Below are 13,079 nucleotides of genomic sequence, written 5' to 3' on the forward strand. Positions count from 1 at the left end.
TAGCTATTAGAATGTTGCTAGAGGGGAAAAAAAAACATCTTCCCTTGAACTTGCCGGCCCGCAGCAGCAGGAAGATGGCTTCTGTCTCACTTCCACCTTGCAAATCGTGCATGAATGCATCTAATTGGGAGAATCTGATTAGCATCAGAACTCTAGGGAATCTGAGAGGCACATCCTCTGAAGCACAGGAAAGTAGAAAAGATTGGGATACTTGCAGATTGACTCTGGGGTAGTCAAAGTCCCTGAAGTACCTTTTTCTCATTGGTAAAATGGGGATAAATAATGATACTCATAGTGGGCTTATGATGAGGATTTAAGAAAGCAATAAAAATGATTCTTTTGCAATTTTGAAGCCTTAAGCTTCCAGCATCTAGCATTGCAGCTGAGAAGTCTGACGTCATTCTGATCATCATTCATTTTTCTATGTTACCTGGGCCCTTTTAGGATCTTCCCTTGATGTTCTGAAATTTCACTATGATGTGTCTAAGTCTGGATGTTTTCATTGCTTGTTCAGGCTCTTTATTTGGACACTCAAGTCCTTCAGTTCTGGCAAATTTTCTTGTATTTTAATACAGCTTCCTCTCCTCTGTTTTTTTTTTTTTTAAATGATCCACCTTTTAGTCATATGTTAAATCCTCTTACATATTGTCTCTCATTTTTTTTCTTTTTTTGGTATTTATGTCTATTTTTTCTATGCTTTTTTTTCTTCTCTATTTCTGGAAATTTCTTATTTCTATCTTCTGACCAATGGATCAACAACATTTTTCTGTAAAGAGCCAGACAGTAAATAACTTTTTCTTCACAAGCCATATGACCTCAGTCGCAACCAGGCAATCCACTGTTGTAGTCCCAAATGGCCATGGGCAGTATGTAAACAACAGGAGTAGCTAAGAATTCTCATCACAAGGAAAAAATAAATTTTCTCTTTCTTTCATTTTGTATATATACAAGATGATATGCACTACACCTATTGAGATAATCATTTTATGATGTGTTTATGTGAGTCAACTCAAAACGCTGTACATCTTAAACTGATAAAGTACTGTATGTCAACTGTATCTCAGTAGAACTGGAAGAAAATTAAGTAAGGTTAAAGAATAAAAAGAATATGTGACTGAGACTGTATGTTGTGGCCTGTGCAGCCTAAACGAAGTTAACTTTCTGGTGCTTTACAGAAAAAGTTGGCCCACCTTCACTGTAGACACCTGAAATGTCAGTGGAAGTAGCATATCAATTTTGAGCAGAAGCTTTAAGAGGTAAGGATTAGTTTGCTACGTCCTCTGACAGCCAGCAAAGTTTCAGAAAGCACCTCCCCTCTCAGTTTGGGCCCCAGAATGAAGACAGAGTGGAATAGAGCCAAAACTGACCCAAAATGGACATGCAGCACAAGTGAGAAAGAAACCTCTGCAGGGTATAAGGCACTGAAGGTTTCAGGGTTTGTTATCTCAAAATAAACTTGCCTAAGACCGCCTTGCAAGTTTTGCTGAAGTAATAAATTACTCTATGTGCCTGCACTTCTTTACATAATATTTATAATTCAGACTTCTTAATAATTACTCAAAATATATTTCTAAAAATTTGGATCTTAAAAACATTCAAGGCTTGAATTATATTTGGTTCCTAAAAGAATTATTTTCCTAGTTACTTGCATGGTTGGACTAAGTACTCTTTGTATTGTTGGATCAAAGCACTTCTACTTTCCTCTTCCTGATTGCAATGTTCCTGCTGATTCTGAAACTTGAAAAACACAATGTAATAAATTTTTAAATGGCATTAGCTAAACTTTGTCTAATGTTCTTTAATTTTTTAACATTTAAAAGTTCCTACTCTGTGTCAGATGATATTCTTTACATGGATAACTTTTTTTTTTTAATCATCCCTGTTTACAAATGAAAAAACTGAGGCACACAGAGGTTGCGTATTCATCTGAGAACAGACAGCTGGGAAGAAGTGGGGAGCTAAGACGTGTTCTAAGGATGTCATAATCTCTATGTTCTTAATCCCTATGCTGTATCAACCCTCTTAAATGCAAATATAAACTTGATCTTGAAAATCTAACAATTTCAGCATTAAAACTGTAAGTTTCCACTATCCAGTAATTCTTTTTCTATAATTTTTAACTGAAGGATAATTAAACTTTACAGAGTTTTGTTGTTTTCTGCCAAATATCAACATGATATCCAATAATTCTTAAACCTTTTATAAGAAACCACAAATGAGCTAGTATAAAGAATAATTTTAGAACTTGAATATAGCTTAAGGAACAATGACAGCTTTCAATTCTAAGAAAAATATATCCCCTCCAATAATCTAATATAAAAAATGTACTTATAATACATGCTATTTTCCATCAACTAAATGGTATCATATTCCTTTAAAAATGAACCAAATTAAATTTTAATCAGTTTACTTTTTTACTGTAGAATGTGGATATATGGAGACATATAACTTTGAGAATACAAATTACATACTTTGATTATATAACATGAGATAATTAAAACTCTGTGTGTGCCAGACTTAAGTCTTCAGTTCCAGTTAGCTCTACTAGCTTTTCTCTGCTACAAAAGAATATAATTAGTATGAATCATCAATTGCCCCAAAGTGACAGACTATAAAATGAACACTGTTAACAGGTAAGACACAGCCTATGTTAACAACTCTAGGTCTAAGATACAAAAATCATTATTTTTGTAAGACCAGAGGCTATCTTTAAACTATAAAACAATAAATAATAGCAGAATGATTAAAATAAATTAAGAATATGTATTTTATTTCAGAGTAAGGTGGTGCTAGTGGTAAAGAATTTGCCTGCCAATGCAGGAGATGCAAGAGACGTGGGTTTCAATCCCTGGGTTGGGAAGACCACCTGGAGTAGGAAATAGCAACCCAGTCCAGTATTCTTGACTGGAAAATCCCATGGTTAGAGGAGCCTGGTCACAAAGAGTCAGACACGACTAAGTGACTTAGCATCAGTATGAGCCTGTCCTAAACCTGAACGCAGTATTTCTTAAGTTCATATTTCACTGTAAGAATATAAATGCATCAAATGTAAACTGCTTTTTTAAACTTAAATTTCAGAAAAATGCTTTTGTAATTAGTATTTATCAGTTCTCTTTAGATTCCACTGTACGCCTAAATAGCCATTACCTTGGAAAAGCGTCATTAAACCCTGTCAGTGAAAGCTGCTCCCAGTCATGTCTGACTCTTTGCAACCCCGTGAGCTATACAGTCCATGGAATTCTCCAGGCCAGAATACCAGAGTGAGTAGCCTTTCCCTTCTCCAGGGGATCTCCCCAACCCAGGGATCAAACCCCAGTCTCCCACATTGCAGGCAGATTCTTTACCAGCTGAGCCACAGGGAAGCCCAAGAACACTGGAGTGGGTAGCTTATCCCTTTTTCAGGGGATCTTTCCGACCCAGGAATCGAACCAGGGTCTCCTGCATTGCAGGCAGATTCTTTACCAATTGAGTTATCAGGGAAGCCCAAACCCTGTCAACCTCAAAATAAATATCACAGCAGATAAAAACCACAACTCTTTTGGAAGGAGCATTAGGAATACTATTAATCCAGATGAAAATACTTTAAACAATATCATTAGTACTGGTTTTTTAATAAAATATATTTGTGTGTCTATAATTATTCAAAATTAGTATCTAGCACTTTAATATTTTTTCCCAGTGAAGAACCTACTAAAATATCTGTCACAACCTTAAATGCAGAAATCCTAGAATTAAGGATTTTGGTTTTGATTCACATTTGCCCATTAGATACTGCCCTGCTGTATAACATTAACACAGTGAGGAGAATGAGTAGGAAAAAATAAAATGTTGCCTCTGTTTGGCATTTCTTTTGTTTGTAAAGGAAAGGCCTCAAGGACAAACTTTACTTTTCTAGCTTATATTTGAAAAAAATAATACAAAAAGAGGAATGAAGTATGAGTTGGTTCTCGGTAGTTTATAGTTTATTTAGCACTTGGATGGTTCAACTAAATGAATCCCAGCTAAGATGCTTCATGCTTTCCATTCCCCACAGTAGATATTAAAAAAACAAACGATTTTAGTCACTGCAATTTCAGTTTCTCTCAATTTTTCTGCATGTTCAAAATTTCTTGAGACTTAACATTTAAACTTGACTTCTTTATAAACTAAGTTTAAACTTAACATTTAAAATAAGACTCTGATTTAAACAAAAAGCTTCTGTTTATGCTATACTTTAGCTTCTCCTTTGCACTGAAAGATTTATCTGATTAACAATTCTTCATGCGAGACTAGGGTTATTGCTCTCTACTAATAATATATGCTCACTTACTTTCTCTTTGAATGTGAAAGTGAAAGTCACTCACTCATGTCCAACTCTTGCAACCCCATGGACTATACAGTCCAGGGAATTCTCCAGGCCAGAATACTGGAGTGGGTAGCCTTTTCCTTCTCTAGGGATCTTTCCAACCCAGGGTTCACCCAGGTCTCCCGCATTGCAGGCAGATTCTTTACCAGCTGAGCCACATGGGAAGCCCAAGAATACCGGAGTGGGTAGCCTATCCCTTCTCCAGTGGATCTTCCCAACCTAGGAATCGAACTGGGGTCTCCTGCATTGCAGGTGGATTCTTCACCAACTGAGCTATCCGGGAAACCCTTTCTCTTTGAATAACTGTCTCTAAATAGGCCTATAGCTATTTAGTTTTATACTAAAGTGAGCCATGACTCACATTACTGTTACTATCTAGGGAACTGAATTGCATACATGCAACTTTCTCCTTGATGCAGAAATTTTTAACTGGGATCATTAGTTTATTATGAAGTATTTATTTTAAATTACTTTATGGTAATCTATGTTGAGAAAATGAAGGTTTTTATTGACAATGGTAGTGTGTTAATTGTAGTGAATATGGAAATTGGTGAATGATGCTGGGAAAGATTGAAGGCAGGAGGAGAAGGGGATGACAGAGGATAAGATGGTTGGATGGCATCACCGACTCAATGGACATGGGTTTGGGTGGACTCCGGGAGCTGGTGATGGACAGGGAGGGCTGGCGTGCTGCAGTCCATGGGGTTGCAAAGAGTTGGACATGACTGAGCAACTGAACTGAACTGAAATTTTTTTCTTTTAATTTTATATTGGAGTATATAGTTGAGTAACAGTGTTGTGTTAATTTCAGGCATAAGTTTTAAAAGTTATTTGCTAATAGAGACTCAAGTATGATTCTTAGAGGAACACACATTTCAATGATAAAGTCTGAGCAGTAATTCATCTCTCTTAAAAATAATAGTACAAATATCAAACTAAATTAATTCAATCCATTAGTATAAAGAGAGGCTGTTCTTGAGACACAGGGATTACAGAAATTAAAGGCTGAAAATACAAGGGTCTAAAATAAGTCAGTCATGAGGAAAGTTGATCACTCTTAAGACACTGTGGCATAACACTTCTAAATGAGAAATTATATAAGCATTTATGTCTCTAGCCAATCATGATTTAAACATGAAATAATTCCTGCTATGTTTCTATTAATTACCCTGAGGTGCATATTTATTGAATTCCAGGTCACAAAATATTCCTAATAGAGCTGTTTAAAGCATGCTGCTGGGCTTCCCTGGTGGCTCAGTGGTAAAGAGTCCACCTGCCACTGCAGGAGACACAGGTTCAATCCCTTGGTCAGAGAGATCCTCTGCAGAAGGAAATGGCAACCCACTCCAGGATTCTTGAAATCCCATGGACAGAGGAGCCTTGAGGGCTACAGTCCATGGGGTTGCAAGTGTTGGATACAACTGAGTGACTAAACAACAGGAAGTGAGCTGATACCTATCAGGGAATAGCGTTATACTGAACTCGGTAAGACTTTTAAAATGTTTCAGTTTAGCCAAACATGTCAATGAATCAATTTCACCTATGTTCTAGGATGTATGAAAAATATCAAATAAGGATAACAAGAGTATCTATTCTCCAAGTGTTTAAATTCTAGAAGGAAGATAAAAAACGTTAGAGAACAAGAAAACACGTGACTAGCTGTAAAAATCAGCATTAGGGGTAATAATTGAGAAATATTAAATACCATATGCACCTACTCACCCATCCATCCATTCAACATTTATACAGCAATAATTAGTACGGGTGGGCTTACTTGCTGGGTCAGTTGTAAAGAATCTGTGTGCCAATATGGGAGACCCAGGTTTGATCCCTGGATTGGGAAGATCCCCTGTAGAAGGAAATGGCTAGCATTTCCTATGCTAGGAATGCACTCTAGCATTCCTGCCTGGGAAATCCCATGGACAGAGGGGCCTCGCAAGCTATAGGCCATGGGGTCGCAGAGTCGGACATGGCTTAATGACTAAACAACAACAACCAGTACTAGAATATTTGATTCTAGATAGAAAAGATCAACTAATTTAAATTATATTGGACATAACTGAATAAATTTTCATAAAGGTTATATTTAAATTAGACTTTAAAGGAAATTTGAGATTTAAATAGACTCAAATTGCAATTAAGTGAAGTTGCTCAGTTGTGTCTGACTCTTTACAACCCCATGGACTGTAGCCTGCCAGGCTCCTCCATCCATGGGATTTTCCAGGCAAGAGTATTGGAGTGGGTTGCCATTTCCTTCTCCAGGGGATCTTCCTGATCTAGGGATCAAACCTGGGTCTCCTGCATTGCAGCAGACTCTTGAACATCTGAGCCCCAACAAAGCTAGCTTGTCAAGTCATGATCAGGAATGACGTTTTGGTATAGTGTCAGTTCAGTTCAGTCGCTCAGTCGTGTCCGACTCTTTGCAACTCTATGTGCAGCCCGCCAGGCTTTCCTGTCCATCACCAACTCCCGGATGTAAATGAAGCAAAACCCTGATGATACTGCCATCTCTTTTACTTTAACATTCATTCTATTGGGTTGGTCAAAAAGTTGGTTTGTGGTTGTCCACAAACCCGAATGAACTTTATGGCCAACACAATATACTCACGTACTCTTGGCACTTCCTCTCCAACATGAACTTCCATCATGCTCCTCCTCTTCAGAATCTCCTCGCTGTGCCTTCGGGCGCTCCTGATTTATGATAAACTCCTCCAGAACTTGAGTTTCTTCTCTGAACCCTCAACACCTTTAACTGAATTCCAATTCTTCCCTGAGAGAGTATCATTCTCCACAGTCTTTTCACCCTGGTTATTCTCTCACACCTAAAGTGCCTCCGAGTCAGGCAGCAAAGTTCTCTGCTGCTTTCGCAGACACTGTTCCTCTAAAATCATGGAAAAGAATAACAATTTTCCTTTAAGGCGCATGTCATTTTGTCTTCATAGTTATTCTGTCTGAGACATTTCCTCTTCATTCCCTGACCATTTTCTCTTTGTTTCTTGAGAATCACAATCCTTGATTAAATCCTATTTCATACTTCAATTTCAGCCACCATCTTTTATGACTCTCATGGGGATAACCCATCCAAAAACCTGGCCTCCTTTAACCAACTGGTCCGTCTCCAGTGTCTTTACCTTTTATTCCATCTCAGCTGCCTACTGTTATGCTTAGTCGCTCAGTCATGTCCAACTCTTTGTGACCCCATGGACTGTAGCCCACCTGGCTCCTCTGTCTATGGGGATTCTCCAGGCAAGAATACTGGAGTGGGTTGCCATGCCCTCCTCCAGGGGGTCTTCCCAACCCAGGGATCGAACCCAGGTCTCCTGCTGTGCATAGATTATGCTAATTAAGTACTGTCTGTACAGGAAGGGTTGTATGTTTATGAAAGAAAGAATAAAGTCTATTAATAAATCACAATGAATATGTATATTATTATTAATAGATTTAATAAGTTGAATAAGAAATAAAACTTGAGAGGGGAAAAGGGAAGAGGCTATTTCAGACAACTGTAATAGAGAGATTACTATATGGTACCAAAAATGCATGTGAAGAAAGTAACTGGGGTTATATTAATATACAGGAAAATGAAAGTGAAAGTTGCTCAGTCATGTCTGACTCTTTGAAACCCCATGGACTAGGAATTCTCTAGGCCAGAATACTGGAGTGGGTAACCTTTCCTTTCTCCAGAGGATCTTCCCAACCCAGGGATCAAACCCAGATCTCCTGCATTGCAGGCAGATTCTGTACCAACTGAGCCACAAGGAAAGAATGTCATATAAACAAGTTGAGAGTAAGAGAAAAGTTCAGATTATGGGAGGGATACACCATGGTGGGCTTCCCTGGTGGCTCAAATGGTGAAGAATTTGCCTGCAATGCAGGAGACCTGGGTTCAATCCCTGGGTCGGGAAGATACCCTGGAAAAGGGAATGGCAACCCACTCCAGTATTCTTGCCTGGACAATTCCATGGACAGAGGAGCTTGGCAGACTACAGTCAGTGGGGCTGCAAAGAATCAGACACGACTGAGCAACTAACACTTTCACTTTCACATCGTAGTACGAAGGGTAACTAACAACACTCTAACTATTGAGTATAGCTTAAGAAATGAGTATAGCAAGTAAATACTATACCATATGGCTACTTCAAGGTTTCCAGTCAGGGTTCTTATTTGAAATCACTGGAAGCTAACTCTAAGTGATACAGCAATTTATTAAAGGGACTGGGGTGACGAGAGAACCAGACTTATGGTTAAGCTTCTCAAGAGCAAAATCTAAAATCATACTGTGGAACTGAGCTGGGGAGGAAATTTGCTACTGCTCTTACCGCGCACTTGAATGCCAAGGTCTTTTCTTTTCTGCAATTATTACTTAACATTGTTCAGCACCAATACAATTTCTGCAAGAGCAAAACTATTTCAGAATTACTACTGACTCCTTATCAGATTCCTCCACCATCAGCCTCATGAGAACATGAATTGAGTGCAGCATCTGCTTCTCTGTTCAGTCTGTGCCGAGGTTTCCTGGAGGTGAGTGTGAGTGGAGTGTCTAGTTAACATGACTCCCGCCCTAGCTACCAGTGAGACTGGGAAAGTGAATTAAACAGCTTAACTGAGGGAGGTGGGAGTATTAGTTGGGACTTCCTCAGACATAAGAAGGTTGCTGAAAAATTATGAAAAAGTGAGAAAACATAATAAATGTCCACAATTAACGCTTAGTCACATACTAGGCATACAAAACTCACCTAAAAATCATTAACTTCCCCCCTAATATATATTAGTAGAATCAGAGAACAAAGCGATAGGTAGAACCTTAGAGATAATTTCTTTTAAATCTCTCATTTTACTAACAAGAAACCTGATGCCAAAAATTATTAGATAATTTATCCAAATGCACTCAATTAGTTAGTAGGAAGAACACGTGCTTTTTAACACTTTGTATATTTTCTACTGTTCACTGATCAAATTGTACGCTTATCTTAATGTTAAACTTAAATCTTACCCTCAAGGAAACTCAGGGCTTACTTCTCAGAAAGTTAGTTTGGTGATACTGGTCATTTTTCTCTCAATGTATTGTTTGGATCAGTTTCTGAAAAATTAGCTGTAAAACTAAATTCTTTATGCAGAATTCTAATTTTCTATCATTACTCATGGAAATGAACCATAATTAAGCTTCAAATATGCTTTAACCAAAGTTTGTAAATTTTTTGACTAGATTAGAAATTTCCCTTGCCAAAAGGCTAATAATATTCTTTCAACAAGAAGAAATTATTCAAAAGCTCTAAGAATAAATGTTTAATTATGAAAGTACCTCTCACTCATATATTATTACATCTTACAAAAGTGGAGCTAAAATCACCTAGGTGATCTACAATCACATGATTTCTTTACACAGTTAATATCCAAACTTCAGCAAAGAGAACATTAACTACAGAACAGCCAGAATATATACATTCTTTTAGTCTTTTATTTTTATGACAAGAAAACTGATCGAATTTGGAGTCTTAACCTCGCAATTGTCAAACACTAGCTGTTTTTGGCACAGAAGCCAAAAACAAGCAATGAGATTTCGAGCAGGCGGAGAAAAAAGAAGACAGAGAGCGTAACAATTCAACACAGGCACAGACTTTAAGAAGCAGCAGAGACTTTGAGAAGCATGGCAATGCAGAGAAAAAATTCTCTATGAGCAGAAGATAAGTTTTGTTCAGATTAAAACGTTATGTCTTAGATGCTATCTACTTAGCACTTTTTTCTTTTTGTGAACACTCCACAGAAACTAATTGTACTGGTTGTCAGAAATATAGAAATACAGAATTAAGTTTAGGCCAATACATGTAATGGAGGTGTGTACAGAAATCATTTAGTTTGGTCAGAGGAAAAAAAAAATGTTAAAAACATTTTGTATGGCTTCATTTTCTTTGTGAAAAGTATATAATTAATACAGAATTGGGAACAGAAAAGTCAAAGCAAATAAAGGAACACAAAATACATACCTCTTGATGGTACAGGCATTCTCTTCTAATATAAATCAGGTATTTCTATATATAAGAATGCATTTTCCACAGATTAACTAGTAACAGCTCAGACCAGATAATGAGAAAATTTAAAAAATCACAGTAAGAATTACAGAATATTTAGTTTTATTAAAAAGTTATCTTTTCCCCTCTGAAATAGTACTTGCATTATTTTTTTTCCTGCTCCCTTCTGATAAACTGCTGGCATCTACAGTAATTCTAAAATTTAAAGTGAAAACAAGCTATCAATTTATCCAATAAAGGATAAATATTATCTTAAGAACCCAGAGAGATACACTAAATTATGACCTTTTGGTTTTTAAAGATGCTGAAATCATCTAGTTGAAAAGGTATGGTTCTACTGGGGATGAAGGTCCCATGAGATCAAATGCTGCCGGTAGAAGTTCAATTAAACTAATCTTGGACTTAACGCTTGACATTTAAAAGCTTAGAAACAACTCTAAAATAGTATAGTTTCATTTTAATACACAGATTTATTCCAAACCTGTGTATTTATGGGTAAAAATACTTCTTATTCAATTGTAAGAGGACTAAATATAATTCAAAATTTCTATTTATAGCATATCATGGATTTTCTCATAATCTAAATAGCTATGTGGCATAGTATATCTTCTTGGTTTAAATAAGTTGTACAGCTCTCCTGTGACTTTCAATGCCTTGTGGCAATTTAGTTTAAAATACAAAGAGAGACAGACAGACAGACAGGGTATGTGATCAGAACCTGGAGGAAAAAAGAGAAAACGGAGAAGAGCTTATAGTACTAAACACAAATATTCTCCCAGAAACACCGTAAAATCTTTGTTTAAAAAAAAAAAGTAGAAAGTATAACAAGGGCAAGGTTTTTTGAACCCTTAAAGATAATTTCACAGCCGTTCTGGAAAGACAATCAGTTATGACCGAGGCAGCAGCATATACTCTGTAAGAATAAATAATTTCTATAGTATATCAAATAAGATATGGGGCTAGATAGTTGTTAACATATCAACCTAGATTTAACATGGGAAGAAAACAATAAATGCTCTAAAGAGTTCAGATGATGTCATAATCAATCATCTAATACATGTTTAATGAAGGAATAAATATGTAAGACATCAGGCCAGGCTCTGTGAACATAAAACAAATAAATCATATATAATCTTCAAGGGCAACTTTTATAGATGAGAAAAAGTTATACCTACCTATCTAGGACTTAGAAATTTTGTAGGTATGATTACCATGGAAAAAAATAGGCTGAGAAAGTTGTTGGGTTGATCATAGATTTTAAAAATTGTGTATATTATATACCATGACATAAACTGTATTTGGGCTATTTGAGCAGATACTCACAGAATGATTGTAAGAAGGTTCCAATATCACAGGTAATGACATTTTCCCTTGAAGATTCAATTTTGTTAAATAAAAAATCTTTTCCCCCACAATCTTTTCTTTTTTCATGCGGTGTATACCATACAGTCTAAACCGAACTGCATAATTTCCAATCATCTCAGATTCAACATGATTAAATTTGAATGTTTCTGTGAAGACAGGGCATGGTCCTCTCTGGATGCTGGTTTTTGCTCTCTGTTTCTTTATAGGTAGAAGAACAAGGTGTACTTGCCATGAGTTGCCCCCTGTCCTGTTATATGTTGGGATATCTGTGACAGCTGTCACTGTTACCAGAAGCTTCTGTTCTTGTGAGTCATAGTCAAAAGTCACATCCAGGGTACCATATTTAGCTTCTGGCTCAGGATCAAAAGGTTTAGGAAGCTGTGAAGACGATCCTTGAGCTGACACATCCTAAGAAAAGCAAATTTAAATGTTTTCAGTTTTTAACTCCATTATTTAATTCAGAATGTAAATAAGCACCTGGTATTTCTTTAGAAGGATGATATGAAAACTGTTTTGATTTGCTATCGTAAAGAAAGTAATAATAATCAACAGCCAACTACAATCAAAAGTTACTCTTTTGAGGCAGAATAACGTAAGTTAAACTCAAAAACTTAGTAAGTAAATACATGGAATAGTCACCATTACAATTTTGAGAACGTTGGCTGTATGTTTTTAACGTGAGAAATTGAAAATATACATTTCAAGGTGTATCTCTGTTCTTTTTGTGAAAAAAAAAAAAAAAAGCTAAATTTTTAATGTTATAAACAATACAATTGACAGCTCAATATCAGGTTGGAGAGAAAGAGAACATGAATAGAAGGATAATGCTATTGAAACATTTGGTTCCAATTTCAGATGTGCCCCCCAATGCCCCCACCTGTATTAGAATGTTAACATATTTAGGCTTAAAAGTCAATGGAAAGTTGAAATATGAAAGTATAAACACAAAAGCCTCAAAATATTTAAAGCCAAATATTTATTTTCCATAACACACACACTATTTCAATTTTTAACTAGAATTTCAAAGTATATATTATTTTTAATACTAATACTGTTGAAAATGGCAGGATACATACTTCAAAAGTTAAAAAAGTGTTAAACTGTATATTTTACTTGTAAGAGTAAAAGAAACTATACCCACTTTGATCATCTCAAATTCCTGCTAATCTAACTCTCTGGGATGTAATAGTTTCAGCTAGTTACTGAATAGTACCAAATTCAGCTCTCAGACTTTTCAGCTATACCACTTCACCCCTTCAAGTATTTTAACAAATCAAAGGTCCGTCTAGTCAAGGCTATGGCTTTTCCAGTGGTCATGTATGGATGTGAGAGTTGGACTA

General features: G+C 36.4%; 1 protein-coding gene across 2 annotated transcripts in view; it reads right to left on the reverse strand.

Annotated features, from left to right (window-relative positions):
• The window catches only part of SYT14 (synaptotagmin 14), a 207,026-nt gene that overhangs the window by 58,618 nt on the left and 135,329 nt on the right, over positions 1-13,079 (reverse strand). For both annotated transcript variants that reach the window (XM_027565692.1, XM_027565691.1), the window contains exon 6: positions 11,698-12,147. In XM_027565692.1, the coding sequence (XP_027421493.1) occupies positions 11,698-12,147 (450 nt within the window). The remainder of the gene's footprint in view (positions 1-11,697; positions 12,148-13,079) is intronic.

The sequence above is a fragment of the Bos indicus x Bos taurus genome, chromosome 16, assembly GCF_003369695.1.
Source record: "Bos indicus x Bos taurus breed Angus x Brahman F1 hybrid chromosome 16, Bos_hybrid_MaternalHap_v2.0, whole genome shotgun sequence".
Classification (NCBI taxonomy): Eukaryota; Metazoa; Chordata; class Mammalia; order Artiodactyla; family Bovidae; genus Bos; species Bos indicus x Bos taurus.